Source organism: Manduca sexta, chromosome 27 (assembly GCF_014839805.1).
Source record: "Manduca sexta isolate Smith_Timp_Sample1 chromosome 27, JHU_Msex_v1.0, whole genome shotgun sequence".
Taxonomy (NCBI): Eukaryota; Metazoa; Arthropoda; class Insecta; order Lepidoptera; family Sphingidae; genus Manduca; species Manduca sexta.
The window spans coordinates 17433682-17451551 of NC_051141.1; the positions used below are offsets into that span (position 1 = coordinate 17433682).

A 17870-nucleotide genomic window follows, 5' to 3' on the forward strand; every position below is an offset into this window, starting at 1 on the left:
CGGTAAGGTAACATCACAATAAACAGTATACCTGCACAAATAATTGTACATTCTCAGATTTGTATTTGGCGAGATCTTCCGACGCCTGTACACAGCGTTGAAGTCCTTATGATTTCTGTAGTAGTTAGGACTTGATTATTTTGTTTAGTCAGGTAGTATTGTGAATATAAGTAATAGCGCAATACCCAAGGGACCAGTCCTGACGCATTTAGAAACAGGTTTGATGCTGACTCCGCACATTTGAATATATTTCATGTAAATTAAATTATTAATTATTTTCCACGAAAGGGGCTTTTAGATGTTACAGCGAGCATAGGCGGTGGGTGACCTGTAGCTTAAGTTAGGTCTGAGGAGGGAGGTAACCTATTTTAAACTCGTACTGAATTCAGTGCATCCTAGAGCTTTAGCTCTGCCCGGGCCGGCCGGGCTATTGTTGGATGTTTCTAGGAAACGGGCGAGCGCCGGGCGTCGGTGGGTGGTTAGGGAGGCATATTCGAGAATGTTTTGCGCACCCCTTCAGGTACACAGGTACACCTACACATCTAGATCTCATTTACGTAGGGGGCGGTCGTCATGGCAACCCGCGAGAGCGACGAGAGCCTTCAAACTCACGTTACATGTTTGACAGAGAGGATATGATTTATTTGCTCGCCGCCATAAATCAATGCGGTACAGCCTGACCCCCCAGGTTTCTAGGAATCAACAGACGCAGGGCGCGGTCCGGGCGCGAGAGGCGACGCGGGAGCGGAGGGGGTGGGGTAATGCTGAAATTAATACGCAGAGCGCTCTTTGTGAATCTGTAGTGCCATATGTATTGGGATTAAATTTGTGGACGCCATTGCATCGTAACACTCCCCTCGGGAGAATTTTCATATTAAGCGCCCATCAAAATCAATTTGGACCCCCGTACATAATGTAGTCTGGACGGTAGTATATAATGGAATTATGTATTATCTAGCTTTGAAGAGTCGCGGGCCGCGGTGAAGGGCGCGGGACGGGCGCGTGGGTGGTCAGCGCATTGTCGGTACATCGTTGTTATCTACGGGTGCATGTGCGTAGGTAGGGCGAGGGTGGCTGGCTAGGGCGTCCTTTGATCAAATACCTTTTAATATCGCGTTTGTTTACTCTGATCAATTTGCGAGATACATTTATTTAGATAGACTGCGAAGCTTCTTTCTCTAAGTCTACTTCTCGGTGGAGAGCTTTGTTTGGTATTTGTTTTTGGTCGCGTCTTTGTCTACGTGAAAGTCTTTTCTCAGTATTTCTCTCTGTGTAATTTCACGAGATAAAGGTAGTTTATAATATATTAATTTAGAACATGGTCTATTTGCTACATTTTCCTACTAGAACACGTAACAGACAAACTAATGTTTACGCTCTTTGTAGCGGAAAGATTAGTATTTGCAAAAAAAAAAACAAATACGTATAAGATTTCTTTTATTGCTAACGAAGGAATACTAGCTAACAGGCCATCCGATGGTAAATGGTCACCGTAGTCCATAGAAGTCGGCAATGCCAGGAGTACAGCCATTTCGCCCACCGTAAAATATGTGATATTTTTTTCAAAAAAAAGTAATTTAAGGTATATTGTTACATAGGTTTATAATTTTGGTTTTTAGCGTCCATTAGTCAGTTCATACAACTTATTAGGTTTTACTCTATCTTATTGTTATTCATTAAATAATCGTTTCTTACGCACATTTAGTATTTATTGATGAAAGTTAATCTGACGTGTGATCTACATAATGTTATATAATAATATCAGTCCTGTATGTATTGACCCACTGCTGGGCACGGGACACCTCTACTACTGAGCGGGAGTAGGCCTTAGTCCACCACGCTGGCCTAGTGCGGATTGGTAGACTTCACACACGCTCAAAATTCCTATAGAGAACTTCTCAGGAATGCAGGTTTCCTCACGATGTTTTCCTTTACCGTTAAAGCAAGCGATTATTCACAAAAAAAATCACACATGATAGAAGAGAGGTGTGTGCTCTTGGGATTCGAACCTGCGGACATTCGTCTAGGCAGATAGTTCACACCCAACTATTACGTGTTGTGTCCATAATATTATGCAGGATTTGTTAAAATTTTGTTTTTTTTTTGTTTGCATATTTATATGTCTTACCTACTTTTCATACCCCATTTTTTTGCAAACTTTTTTAGCTGACTTAATTGTAGTAATATTTTATCTCATGTGCTAATCTTTACATGATAGGATAACCTTTGAGCAACTATGTTGGCCTGCGTTATGAATTAAATTATTTTATTTAATTTTAAATATTTAGTAATTTTTTGACAAGCAAAAGCCAAATCGCAGCTCAAATCTTACACTGTTGCATCAACATTTCATACTTATTTCGTCAAAGAGAATGATTAACGTCTTCAACGTCTCTCCAGTCGAAGAATTTTAGTGAATCAGACCCTTGTACAATGTACTTTAACGTTTTCTGACTTTGAAACGAGAATAATAATGCTTGCACGCTGCTGCTTGTTGGCAGAAATAGAGCATGCGTTAGTAACTACTCTGAAGTACTTATGATGATAGACCCGAATAATTTCTTGGGTAATATATATACGTTTCCGGTTTAAAAAGTAGTCCAGAGAACTTAAGGATAATAAAATATTTCTCAGAATCATACCAAGGATTCCAGAGACTAGCGCCATCAAATACTCTTCAGTTTACATTTATTTGTATTTAGTATAGATAATATTCTTATTTTGTTATCATACTGTAACTCCCAAGTCCATTTATAACTTTTAGTAAAAACTTAAATTTCAATTTACACCCAATATGAGTTAAACAACAAAATACCACAAAGCAAACATAATTTTAACGTCGGCCAGAATGTAATTAGTGTCCTTCCCAGCACCAGGGAGGAAGGGTGGAATACGTAGGGTGAATTCATTTGATCAGCCCTTTGATGCAAGGCCTAAATGAACTGGAGGGTCGACTGTTTGTAATTGTTGGACAACCCTATATCACCCGCGAAATTCAAGGACAGATCGGCCCGTAGACTTAAAAATGTTTTTAGTTCTAATTTTCACTCTGTAATCTATAGTATTTCTTATTTTGATATTGCATTATAGATAGATTTAGTTTTTGCCTAAACAAGTTGCGATTGTGGTCAGTGAAGTAATGTATAGATTTAAATCTAATAAATATAGCTCACGACTTCAGCCACGTCAAGGTTAATGCTGAAATAAGTATGTAATTAAATGAAATACAGCCTTTATTATCCAACATAAGAATAGCTTCTTAACGAAATAATTTATTGAACAGTTTCACTTCTCCTACAGTTTAATAGTGTATCAAAAAAGTGCCAAGATATGAATTTGTTCGCTAAATCGATTTTGCAATACCATTTTATACATTACATATCAAGTCTTAACTTAAACACGGCGTAGTCAGTGAAGCCACTTCGTGACTTTCATAATGCAATTTTAATTATACGCATTTCACATCGCAACGACGGACATCGGAACCCTAAATTAAACGCATCCCAAGCTGAGGGGAGCGTCCCGGTTTCAAAATAGCTCTAGGATAGGAAGCTTTGAGCCCTAACGTCATTGCCGCGCCGCATTTTAACCGACCTTTGTAATCAAAGTTTTGAATGTTTAAACGATCGCAACTCGCGAATTTTAGTCAGATTCTTCATTAGAAAATTTACAAATAAAACTATTACCTATAAACAATTTAAATTAATAAAATTTTCCCTATTGCATAAGTATAGAAAAAATTATCAAGGTAAAATTAATAAGTACATTGACTAACAGTTATTTTTATAATTTATAAGATGCGTATGCGCCGAAGAAGATTTCTATGAATATTTATTAGAAAAGAAAAAGCCCATTCGTTACATGATTTTTTTACAGAGTACAAACACTGTCATTAGTGACAGAATGACGATTTTTTCGTTTTAAATGCAATCGAACTCAAAAATCATTATTAACTGACTCATTATTACAAGGTTCTATGATATATTTTTTACACTAATTGCAAATATACACATCATATAATCATAAAATTCTATGTAAATTTCAGTAAACCAATCTAATAATCCCTGATGATCAATAAAGGAGGAACCACGTCGTATTGTCTTTTCTAGTTGTTACCAAAATGAAAATGTCAAATCTCATTTTAAACAGTAGAAATTAACATAGGAGCTATTAATAATGAGCCAGCGAAATATTAAAAACTTTTGTTATACATTTTATATTCTAAAACTATTGTGTAGGTAAGTGTATTTATATATTTTTAATTTAATATTATTGTGATAAAGTTGTCTATCTGTTATGGTTTCATAACTTTCACTGAACCAATTTTGATGAAATTTAGTATGACGATAGTTCAATATCTTGAGATCAACATAGGCTACGAAACGAAAGACGATACCGCGAGCCAAAGCTAATATTTCATAAAATACAACTAAATAAGAACTTGTTATGACAAATTAATGATGTAAGAGCCTATTTCGAAAAAAATACTACCATTAGAATCTTATTGATCATACCAAAATAATGTACAATTATGCCGGCCTGTTGGATCCGGATATACACAGGTTGATCCCGGAACGCGTCACTCTGACGTGGGTCACTATGGCGGGTTTTAATACCTCATGTACAGTGGTCGCTATACGGGCGGATATAAAATATATCCTGCCACCAGCACAGCAGCGGGACACACAAATATGTTTTCCCTCAACCGCGCGGTCACACGGTTTAGAACCGGTTTTGAGCCTCAATTTTTGTTTTTCATTTTATTATTCTGTTCTGGATGCATCACATTGCACCCCTAAGCTCTTACATAAAGCTTTCCCCAAATTAACTATGAATGTTTTTTTCGTAAATAATTCGGGATAAAAGGGAACGTGACTCTAATTGGACAATACATGAATAGAAAGTGTCTTTAACTATATATACATACTTACATGTACATTAACTAACATTTGGCGTGGAGTGATAAAGGAAACTGGCGAACTAAATATTCATCGTTTAATTAGATATTATTTTTGAAACTAGATATAAACTAAATACTACTATAAATAAAAGAAACATTATGTGTCACAAGAAGTCGTTGCAAGCAGACCGCTTGCAATAACACTATTATCGTCGATAGTACGGCAAAGTGACTATTGCGACAGGAGTTAAAAGAGGTAAATGCAAAAAAAATGTCAGACAAGTGATCATGCTTAGCCTGGAAACCTATGGTTGAGGTCTGTTCAGCTGTAGACGATGAAGTTTATTGTAATAAGGTAACCAACAACACTATATATTATAACATTCAATGTAATAAAACAATAAGGTACATTATCTGATATTTGTGCTACTAATACGTGTACACAGCGTTTATACTTGACATATTTAATTAAAAACTAAAACAATATTGAAGAGAGAATATAATATGAAGTAAAAGTGAAGATTTTTTACAATAGCAGTTTAGGGCATGTGTTTTTACACAAGTAACGAGAAAGGCGGGCCGCTCGGCTCGAAGACTGCCCATAAGAAACAGTGACAATGAGGCAAAATCACATTTTAAGAGCTGGACTTGTATTTTAAAGCTTTGTATGGGTATTAACCGCACTTGTCATTGAGGCATAATAATATAATAATATCAGCCCTGTATTATATACTGTCCCACTGTTGGGCACAGGCCTCCTCTACTGAGAGGGATTAGGCCTCCACCACGCTGGCCTAATGCGGATTGGTAGACTTCACATACTCTTGAAAATTCCTATAGAGAATTTCTCAGGTATGCAGGTTTCCTCACGATGTTTTCCTTCATCGTTAAAGCAAGTGATAATTTACAAAGAATACACACGTCATTTTTTAGATAAGTATTTACATTTTACAATTATACAACTTTTTAATTTTTTCGCTGTTGGTGGTTCGATCTACGCAGAATGAGCTCAGTGTGTTTTTAAAATATGAAAACCGCGATAGAATCCGAAAAATAGTTCAATTTTAATGTCTTACATTCGCGTAAACATAAGGAATCATTAAGCATAATTATCATTCAAATACTCGGTAAGTTTAGTCATCACAACTAAACGGTCTCGTGCACACTTATCCACACATAATTAATAAGTACGTACATTTCTATAGCGTTGACCAGACGCGAAGCATGCCCATAAATGGTGCGATGCCCGAACCCTTCAGTTAACTGTATAATATCTAGTTATCTAGGGTTCATTCGTTGGGACCCGAGGGTGCCTGCACCCCGAAAATCGATGGATCGCCACCCTGCGCTGCGGCGGCGAACCTTTGATGTAGTGCTCTTTAATGATATTCGAGATACGTTGTCTGTATAATTCGGTTGCAGGTAGGTTTGACACAAGAAAGGGATTTAAAGGACTGGATTAAAATATTATATCGATAAGTTATCTGATCTTAATATTTTAATGTCAGATATTTTGAGGCCTTTCTTTTTTTTAGGTCCTATAGTTACACTGGCTATAATGTTCTTCAAACTGGAACTCAACAGTAACTATACACTGCTGCTTTGCGGCAGAAATAGACATTGCGGTGGTACCCAAGCGGACTCTCAGATATGAGAGACCTACCACCAGTAAGGTTACCGCTTATTTTTAGGCATAAGATTAGTCCAGCCGTCAGCGAGCGATCAGACCAGCAGAGTATACTATAGATTATAATTTGTGCACCCCGTACAGGCCAGTATGGGTTGCTAGTGAAATATTAATAAGAGAAATCTTTATAGAATAATTTTAACATTTATAGTGGTACGTTTAAAGGCATTAAACCATCTGTATTTTAATCTATCTTGAAATAAAGAAGCAAACTGTAAATCATAAAAATAAAACCAATTGTTTACATTTTAAATCAATATATAAAACTGTTTATTTGTTTGAACGCGTTAAACTCAGGAACCATAAAACCGTTTTGAATATTTTACTTATAAGAAGCTACATTACTTCTGAGTGTTACTTTTTATTTTGAGAAATATAAAGCGGGACTATTATCCCGGAAAACCTTTTTAACGCGAGCAGAGCCGCGGGCAAATGCTAGCCAGCTATAAAGTTCATCGTATTAGATTTTAATAGGAAATTAACAAAGGATTTATGATTCCAAAGGTACATTTATATTTAGTGTTACTGTTCGTTTCGCCATTATTGAACAGTCTTATTTTCGTCAAACGAAAGGGGAACTAAAATTTGATACTAGCGTCCCCTCGCAGGTGGCCTGTAGATATTAGGTCTTGCTAATTAGAGGGGTGCTTTTATTAACAATTCCCTAAAATTTAAAGCTTTGAGCGCAAAGGGAGGGATGCAGCGTCATTAGCTACAGAACTATCTAGATACAATGTTTGGCTGCAGGGCGGAGGGGCCGTTATTAAAATGGGGATTTAGTTTTTGTATATGTATTATTTTGTTTGAACTTGATCATGAATGTATGTGGGAAGACGCATTTGGATTTCGAAAAGGCTACTCTTGTTTATTTTCTAAATAATAGCAGAACAAAAGGTTTTTGATTTGTGTTTTGGTGTTTAATACACATACCCATTTAAGTCTGATATTATGATATGAAACCTGCATGAAACATTCAATAATTTTATTCTAGAACTAAAAATTAATTAGTATTATTGTACTTATGTCTCATTTTTCAAATGTTAAATCTCACAGCCTCTACATGTTTTATGATTTTAAGTCGTTTTTTGCCATTTTAAAATATATTCACGTTGGCAAAGTTTACAATAACTCTGTTTTATTCAACGTAACGAACGAAACCTTAAAAATATTTATAAGTTGTAGCAATGTTTCTATACAAAATTACCCAACCAGCCTTTGTGAGAAACCGTTTTTAAAAATGACGGAATTTTTTAAAAACTTTTACATTGTGTGCGAAATTGGCTTGGGAAACTTGGAAAGTATAAAAGTAGCCAGTTTTGTAAATTTGTAGGGTTTTACAGTTGTTTTCGGAACAAAAGCATTTCGTACCCCAGCCAGGATAAAAGAAACGTGACGGTTTCGTAACTCTGGAACGTTCGTTTTTACCGTCAGTTGGCTGAAAATAACAACCTATTATACCCACGTACCCAGTTGTGAAAACCACGATTAATATCAACTATACCGCTTCGCAAACATTTTTATTTCAAAACGGTATAAATTTATTATGATATTAGTTGTGTATGCAACGCCCAACTGTCCCCGGCCTACCCTATAAGTTAAGCAGAATCATTTACGTATATTCTATGGACACGAACGTCCATATAAACTATTTGTTCAAAATCTGAACTAAAATGGCAACCAAAACGTCACTATGATAACCTATTTATTCACTTGAACAACAAATAATTTTACTTTTTGACTAATATTTTTTATTCAAATCCAAGTTTACACTTAGACTCGAGTTCTTATATTATGAGCGCCACTCCTTACACAGCCACAAGCTGTCAATATTGACCATACTAAAGTCAGTTTGTACTAAAGTCAGAATAAAGATAAATATTCTACTGTTAGGACATTTTCAACGCGTGTTTTTATTGTAATACGCCAATGCCTACTATATATATTTTTTTAAATATATTTCATATATAGACACAGAAAATCTACGATATTATTATTAATTTCTTAAAATTCTTTATTGTACATAAAGTTTTATAGAAAAGTAAATATACAATAGAGAGTATGAGCAAGCAGGAAGTACAAATGCCAGTCATTTCGCGATAAAGGGCGATCTCTTTCAGACAACCTTTGGATGAGTTTACATAACTAGGAACGAAATGAGCGGGCGGTCATTAAAGAGTAATAAATGGGATTGGAAATTCAATGTACTAAAGTATTAATATAATATAACACATATAGCATAAAATAACTGTGGTGTATAGTAAATATAATGTGTATAGAAGACAGATTAAGAACATAGATATTCACAACTACAACTATAAACATTTCTATGTTCTTTCGATTAATGTACAGTCTATCTTTAGACATGGACTTGAATGTTGAAGGAAACTAGTTAATGTTGATCTTTGCGAGCAGAAATAACCACATACTGATTGTTAACTTCAAAGGCTCAGGCTTTATTTTTAATTATCTGATATAGGTCAGTGGCAACTTATTAATTTGAGACTCTCAGTGGAAATATGTATGCTGCAACATGATGGCCATTGCTTTAGTCACCTTCTTGTAAATATTGTCCCTGTAACTTATTTTAATTCATAGATACGGTCGGTTATTTTTGTTGATGTCGTAGTTAAAAAATTGTGTGGCACTTAACGATATAATATATGTTATCCCTGCCAAGTTTCCAAATTTAAATCAGATACAATTGTCCGCCTGAGTCGATGGCCTGAGTGCAATTGCATAACAAAGGACTGATTATCTTACAATGAGGATGTGGATGTCTTACTGGATTTATTGCAACGTTTATGGTGGCATCTCATCTGTGAATTCTGCTTCTCATTTTTGATTTACGAGGTAACTGTAATCATCACTCTTGAGTAACTCCAGAATCACAGACTTAGCAGGATGTTGGTTGGGCTTATTGACACGGTTTTAGTATCGTAAACAGTACAGTAGTATCTAACACAATCTTTTGATGTTTATTTTCCAGTAAATTGTTTAATATACATTTTGTGGCAAGTTGTGAAGTATCTCACTCACTGTCCTCGGACTTTGAATTTTGCTGTTGTGTTATGGATATTGTGTGACCCTTATTTATTACGACTATCTACATATACAAAAATGAATCTTTATTTCCCATAATCATCGCGTCACGCGTGAAAGGATTATACTATTTATGGCTAGTTCTTATTGATGAAAGCCTACTCCAGTTTTTTTCCTTTCGTGTCTATCCAATAGCTAGCCAATCACTCCCTAGCAAGCTCACTAGCAAGTTCTGCTAAGTCTTCAACACATCTGTATTTCAGACTACCGATTTTTCTTTTTCCAATGGTTTTTTTCCATTTTGTAGTTTGACTGCCCATTTGCTGTCTGTGTATCGTGAAAATGCTCTGCCCATTTCAGTTTTAGAGCTTGCGTGAGGCCATCTGTTAAATTTGTTTTTTGTAATAATTTCGCTTCTGACTTTGTGTATTTTCCTTATATTTGCGATACATTTCTCCATAGCTCTTTGTGTTAGTTCTTATCTTTTATGTTTCGCTAAAGATTTTGTGTCTTTTTCTTTTCTAGAAATGTTTTTGTTGCTATTTGTAACTGTTCCTTATAGCACCTCGTAGTATAATTGTATGCTACTTACATCACCTAGTTTATTTCCGATGTTAAATTTGAGATCGTCGTCGTCATATATGAGAGTCCACCTGGGTAGCTACCACCGCAATGTCTATTTCGGCCGTTAAGCAGCAGTGTGTAGTCACTGTTATGTTCCGGTTTGAACGACATTGTAGCCAGTGGAACTACTTGACATAATGAGACTTAACATCTCATGTCTCATCTCATCTCAGGATGGCGAGTGCAGTGGAATACCAAACAATACTTTGTAATTCAAGGTGTTGGATAGTGTTTCTACTGTTTATGGGCGGATGTAACGCTTACCATCAGGCGAACGGCAAGCTCGTCTCGTCATTCAAAGCAAAAAAAACGAAATTTCTTAGACAAAAGATTCGATTGAGCTGATGCTGATGCACCGTCTATACACACAAATAAACAAATACACACATATAAGGGTTGTTACCCGTGATCGGATTCGCTTTTGGCGAACATTGACGCTGTAGGAACGCAGCATTACGTGACGAATATGACTCATTCCAAGAACGGCCAAACATTGTGTTTACTATGCCATCGATGCAAAATACCTAGTCCTTCGGGAACTAAAGGCACGATCGTGTGCGTACTTATTGTCTTCCTAAGATACTTTAAAAAAGGAGTTATGAGGGCTAACAGACAAACATACCCCATACAAAATACACTACAAAAATGTTGTATGATTTTAAAATTATTTAATTCATAATTGATCCCTCCTAATTTGTCGTACGCAGCGGCTAACAAAATACTGTTAGCAGAACCTTGTTGCGTCCCAAAAGCTTGCTCAAAAAAGCGGCAAATTCAAATTTGAGGATTGTTCGAATATTGAAACAAAGCGTCGTTCGGAAGCGTCAGTGAGATATACAGAGCTACCTCGATGCCTAGATCGGAGGGTGGCGCCGGTCGGCCATATCCGCACCCCAAAATCAATACTGCAGTCTAGAATGTTCGAAACGCGCAGGTGTCCTATAGCTCTCTACGTTGTCGGGGTGGCTGGCCGCTGGGGGAGGATGCCTATATTCGGTGGTCGCAGACGCTTTGTAAATCAATACTGCAGTATGTTTTTCCTGGAAGCGTCCCTATTTTATACAACTCGTAGATTTTACGTGTCGACATCGAGAGTATTTTGCTTTGCTTATCGCACGGTTTCTCGATGAGGCTATGTAAAGTTTTGAGATGTTTGGATTTAATGTACCTTTTTATATATCATGTTGACTGTTTAAGGGTGTGCATAATATATTAATATCCGGATTACACTAATTTTTTAACTGTCACGAGAATCCTAAGGTTATACAGGAATTAAACCGAGAGTTAGAATAGTAAATCAACTCACGAATTTTATTTCTAACTACGGCGTCTTTATTACAAGATGTAAGGGAGTGAAAAAACTCCACTCAGCGTTTTAATAGGCGTCAGTGGCGGTGTATTGCGATCCTTTACCGCACGCTGCCTTCATAAATAATTGAAAAGATCCCCCCGGCGACGGAGCGAGATTCGTGGCTCTTAACCGTGAACTTGACATAGTTACCGATCCCCTTCTGTTTTGTGCGGCTCGGGAGCCGTGTATTCCAAGGTCGGGGTCAAGGCCAGCCCCGGCATGCCACCGTTAGAAAAAACAAACATACCCCAAAACCGGCGGGGTTAAGTAAGGTTATAATCAGTCAGCGCGGGCGAGTTGAAATCCATTGTTTGAAATATGTCATCATAAATGAATATTAAATGTAATCGCAGCGATCAGAATATTCGCCGGTCCTGCAGATGCTTCCCACACCGCCTCCACAGCACCGGGCCCGGCCAGCGTACCCCGCGTCCCACTTCCCCTTGTCTAGGGTGCGACGTGCGTCTGTGTGAGCTAGATTTCGGCCTGGGCTCCGGGCGCGGCGGCTCTGGATTGGTTGGTGATGTATTGATTGTATTTCGGCTAGCCTGCGCAATGGGTCGGCCATCCTTGCCTGCGCCGTTTGCCGCCGTCCCACTATGTTACCCGCTATCTTACGGACCGGACGGGCAGGTCTATTGCTCACTTCTTTTGTATTAAGTAACTCCTTTGTTACAAGAGCCATTGATTATTTTTTTCATGTCTAAGTACTAAATCAGTAAAAATGTAGTCTTACGCGCAATAACGTTGTACCCCTTCCCCGTTTTTTGGTTTGTTTTTTTTTTGTTCTATGTGAAGTATATGGTGTTATCATTTTATTATTTTCAATGGACTGACGAAGAACTGTTTCTATCATTTGGTTTTTAATCTGATTTATCCTGTTATGGTGTATTTTTTCGTATGAGTAGAAATGTGGTGAAATGAAAAATAAAAATATATATCATAATTTCGCGTAAAGTATGCCGGATGCTGATCGTGCCGTGTTGCTGAAAATGGTAAGTTCTAGAAATTATTGCGAAATGCGTCCTCTGTGATTGAGCGCGTGATGTTTTACAATGCAGAAATTTTAACCAATGTACATAAATGCTTAAATTATATTTTAGCTTAACGAAACATTCCTTATCATCCCTCCTACCCCAGAATTATTCAGCCAATGCTATGTTTGCTCGTTTGTCTTACAACTCGCAGAAGGCGCGTTATCGCTCAGCGATTGATTTTTACCCATATTTGACATACACATATACACATGATTGTTTTTTTTTAACACTGTTTTTCATTGCAATTTAAACTATGGAATGTTATTATGCCCTGAATATTGCGCTGCTATTATGCGTATATTATGGTTATGTAACTTGGTACCACAAGGGGATGAGGGTCGTGGCTTTGGTGGGGATGGCGGGCGCATAGCCTCCCACACACTCCAAACATGCCGCGGAACTTGCCTGATGGGTGGCGACGGGTGGCGACGGGCGGCGGCGAGGGTCCGGGAGGGGGCGTCGGTATCTCCACACTACTACATATTACGCACAATTATAACAAATATTTTATTTGTGTTATAGAATAATAAGTTAAATACAATTATTAAAATTTTTCTTTAAAAGGGAAATGTGCCAAGCTTTGTATTGAACTTTACAATTATTGAAATATAAATTTTTGTATACTAGTATTTATTTATGTAGCAATAACGTTGCATTTAGCGCTGTACGATGTAATATTTGTACGATTAATTGTTGCAAACCTTTTCCCTACTATTTTCACCGCGTACGTAGTGGGGTCTGCTCGGCGCATGCGCGAGCGCAGGCCGGCTCGTTGTAGTCACGGTACGCCTCGGCGCTCAGTCGCACTGCTAATTTTGATGCATCCGGTATAGGGGTCGCAATATCGGAACATTTTTCAAAACCGGTATTTTCGGTACTGTTCTAAAATAAGTAAGGTGCGTTCGGCTAATTTCGGACGGTTTTTCGGTGTGTTGCGAAGAGTTTCGAAAATATTTTTTTCTCATAAAATATTAAAGCGGTACCGGCATTTTATACATGAAACTGGTTATTATTAATGCTACTTTATGTGATAATTTAATGATCTTCCAATTCTCTCTGTGTAAGCTTAAAAATAGGTGATAATATCTGTATAGACATTTAAACCCTCAGAAAAGATCGGATATTCGCGGGGTAAGTTCGGACATCGTTCTACAACGCTTCTAAAGCTAGTATGACAAGGTCCACAAAATCAAATAGAAGTCTCAATAATGTTAAGAAGAGCGAAATCCACCTTTTTGTTTCAATGCACACAGCTCACCTGTTCTTGATCGTAGCATCAAGTTTGGTATTGGGGCGGGTCAAAAAGAAACAGCCGCCTATGTAGCTTAAACAAAAAAATAACCATAGATTCGTGGTAAATGTTTCGTTATACGATCTTACCCCATATCCGATATTACCCGAACGCATCTTACCGGTATTCCGGTATTTTCGGTATTTCCGGTAGTTGAAGATATATTGTTAAAAAATAGGAAATATACATTTAAATTATTAATTAAATGTTAAATAGTATGACAGCTTAGTGAGTTAAAGGTTGAATGATAAAAGGAGATTATTTTCTTGATAAAATAAACGTTTAATCAATAAACACTTACAATACTTTACAAAGTATTTTCATATTAATATTAAAACAGTCTGGAGCCCTTAGGATCAAAGTTAAAATAGTCATCAAATTAAAATATTATAAGCTATATCCATACTATTATATAAAGCTGAAGAGTTTGTTCGTGTAAAGGCACTAATCTCAGGAAGTACTAGTTTGAACTGAAAAATTATTTTAGTGTTGGATAGCGCTTTTTTCGTATATATAGGCTATATATTATCACACTATGACCAATAGGAGCGGAGCAGTAATAAAAATGTTGCAAAAACGGGAAAAAATTATTACTTTTGAGAGTTTAAATTGCGTGCGTTGCGTAAACGGTTAAAGCTATGCAACTACCAAGCGTCACGGAATTGTTCCTCATAAAAAAATCCAAAAAATATTTTATAAAGCAATGACCAAAACCACTTTGACTGAACGAGATAAACTCAATAATTACTCAACGTATTTCGATAAATTTGGTATGGAGATAGATAGAGAGCCTGGTAAGGACATGGGCTACTTTCTATCCGGGGAAAAAATATAGCGGGATTTTTAACTCGGAACCTATACTATTATATAAGGCTGAAGAATTTGTTTGTTTTTTGAACACGCTAATCAGTGGAATTATGGGTTTGAATAGAAAACACATTTAAGTGGTGGAAAACTCCTTTCTAGGGGAAGGCTATAGGGTATACATATGGCATCACGCTATGACCACTAGGAGCGAAGCAGTAATAAAAAATATTGCAAAAACGGGACAATTTATTCCTCTAAATAAATGTAAAAATATTTTTACTCTAGTTATAAATCTTACTCAGTCACTGCAGTAATAATAGGAGGGTAACAGCATTACGTTCTTTTAAAAAATAATTAAAATCAATTTCAAACATATCGTTTGACTACGATAAAAATCTTAAAAAAAAAACACAAACTTTAAAAAACAAAAACACTTCTAATAAGTTCTAATAAAAATATAAAAATAAATAAAAGTTAACACCGCTATGCTTAAAATAAAACTAAACTAGCAATATAGTCATAGGACATGTATTTTGCTCGCTCTTCATAGAAAACACGCTTATACATAATATGAATTAAATTGCAAGCGATTTACATATGAATGAAAATGCAAGCGTTTTTTTTTTGGGATTTAAAACTCGAGAAATTAATAATTATACACACAATTTATACTGAATTTTATTTTAACAAAATACCGAAAATACCGAATATCCCAGTTTTAGTTAAATAAATATCGATATTTTGAAGTTCTTAATTTGGTCCGGTATTTCAGTATTTTTGAAATCCGGGATCCCGGTTTGCGACCCCTAATCCGGTAGTGTCATCGTGTCTAATTATTCACATAAATATTTTTTAGAAATAAACAGTGAAAAGTTTTTGAAATGTCCTTCCAAGGTGAAGGACCCGAGCGCGATCATGACAGCGCGAATCAAGGGTTAGATCTTATGGACCTGAATCCAGACGACGACGCTATTGTGCCTCAGGCATCTTCAACAGCACAGGCGTCGAGACCACAATCGGTGGGTGCGGCGGTTCGAAGAAGATCACTGTACCGGCGTCCTGGAGCACCGCGAGCAATGTATTCGCCACGTGGGCTGGCCCCTCGCCTGCCCCAGCGGGTTGGTACTCATTTCGCGCGACCCATGCCGCCGCGCCAGCCATTAAGGGCAATCCAAGGAAGAGCCCGGGTGCGAGGGTTAACATACCGTCCACAGCCAGGAGAGCTCTTCGAGGGCGCTGCCACGTCATACGCGGGGAGAGGAGCAATCAGTGAACATTTACCACCGTCCTACAACTGGGAACAGTACAGACCACGTGTACCAATCCGCGGCTTGGGATCCCGTCCCATTAGACAGGGACACCCACAGTGGGGAGTTCCTCGACCAACTGTATTGCGCCCGGGGTATATAGCGTCGCCACGACCACAAGCAAATGAAGTACTCGACATCGGAGAAGATTTATTAAACAAATTACATGCCATACCGCTGGAGACCGAGTCGTCGGGGGAGTCCTCGGCAGCGTCGACACCACGGTCGTTGTCGCCCTAAGCTTCAGTTGTTTTACCGTCTTAAAATACTTTTTGGATATGTGTTTTCTAAATTTTGTATTTAAATATTTACAATAATAAATGGTGTTTTTCTTCTAATGTGGCCTTTTATTTGAGTTTCATTTCATGAAATGTGAAATAGACAAAAGTGTCTTTTTCATATTTCAATGGATCGATATAAAAAAACATCGATCAATGAATACTAACACTTATACCATATCATCAACACATATGAAATGATATAAACTACATTATACTAAACATAATATATACTGTTAAATACACACATATTGCTTTAAATAAAACACATTTTTATTAAAAATTAAAGATCTTAAACAAAACAATCAATATAATAATTTCTCACGCATCTTGTGATCAAGTTTTTCACACCAACCCACATTAAAAAGGCACACTCGTAGATTGATTTGAACAATTTTTTTACAATTACCCTTCACTACGATCATTAAGTTAGAATACGATATTGTTTAATATTGTATTTTCTCTATAAGTAGGTGATTTATGAATTCCTTTGAGAAAAAAATCGGTATGAATAAATTAATTTCTTTTAAGTAAACATAAAATACATAACGTGATTTTAAAATTACAAAATGCAATGCTATGTTCATGTAGTTGCACTTTTTTGCGAGATATTCTAAAGGAATACATGTATTGCGATATTTTCTAATTATCACTACTAATGTACTGCATGCGCGGTACGAGAGCCCTTTGAGGTCCTGGGTTTGAATCCCGGGCCGGGCAAAGTGATATTTGGGTTTTTCTGATCAGTATCAGCCCGGAATCTGGATATTAAGCCCGATATGGGGGTAAGCTCGTGCCCTACCACGTCATGGGACGGAACACACTTGGCGAATAGTGGGTGTCTTGGTTGCGCCATTGCATACCCCTTCAGGGAAATGCGTGTGATGTGTGAGTTTGTAACAGGCCCTTACTTACACAACTTAAAGTATGTAAAGGTTAAGGTCAGAGGTCCTATTCCATTCACATGAGTTAATCCGTATATTTGCAATTACGGGAGTTGTAATCGAAACACAAAGCGGCGATAGCCTAGTTGGGTGTCGAACGGACTGCCAAGACGAATGCCAGCAGGTTCAAATCACAAGGGCACACGCCTCTGACTTTTCTAAAATCATGTGTATATTCTTTGTGAATTTATCGTTCGCTTTAACGGTGAAGGAAAACATCGTGAGGAAACCTGCACATCTGAGAAGTTCTCTATAGGAATTTCGAAGGTGTGTGAAGTCTACCAATCCGCACTAGGCCAGCGTGGGGACTAAGGCCTAATCCCTCTCAGTAGTAGAGGAGGCCCGTGCTCAGCAGTAGGCAAGTATATAATACAGGGCCGATATTATTATTATTATTAATCGAAACACAAATTAGATAGCCATATAGGTAAAGAAACGAAAAAATCTTTATTTATATCCTAAAGCTGCCCTTCGATTAGGACGTTCGTAATGGCAATAATATGGATTTACCTCCGTAGACGGAATAGGGCCCTCTGACCTTATAAGAAACTATTTTTATTAAGGATATTATTTACAAGGCAAAATAGATAAATATGTAAATTGTT

The 17870-nt window shown here is 37.1% G+C and overlaps 2 protein-coding genes across 6 annotated transcripts in view; both read left to right on the plus strand.

The window, feature by feature from the left end:
- Positions 1-17870, plus strand: part of LOC115447434 (pyruvate dehydrogenase phosphatase regulatory subunit, mitochondrial) — an 81228-nt gene that overhangs the window by 11941 nt on the left and 51417 nt on the right. The window contains exon 1 of one of the 2 annotated variants that reach the window (XM_030174471.2): positions 12189-12596. The exons of the other annotated variant lie outside the window; for it this stretch is intronic. The gene's annotated coding sequence lies outside the window, so the exon portion shown is untranslated. Of the gene's footprint in view, positions 1-12188; positions 12597-17870 lie in introns of those variants that run through there. 2 annotated transcript variants of the gene reach the window in all.
- On the plus strand, positions 13360-16375 carry LOC115447435. 4 transcript variants are annotated; one of them, XM_030174476.2, is made up of 2 exons: positions 13360-13465; positions 15593-16375. In XM_030174476.2, exon 2 carries the CDS (start codon positions 15618-15620, stop codon positions 16281-16283), a length of 666 nt encoding a protein of 221 aa, XP_030030336.1. In that variant the 5' UTR covers positions 13360-13465; positions 15593-15617; the 3' UTR covers positions 16284-16375. The 4 variants fall into 4 exon arrangements, with proteins under 4 accessions (XP_030030336.1, XP_030030337.1, XP_030030334.1 ...); XM_030174477.2 differs by having other exon boundaries at positions 13397-13421; XM_030174474.2 differs by having other exon boundaries at positions 13420-13503.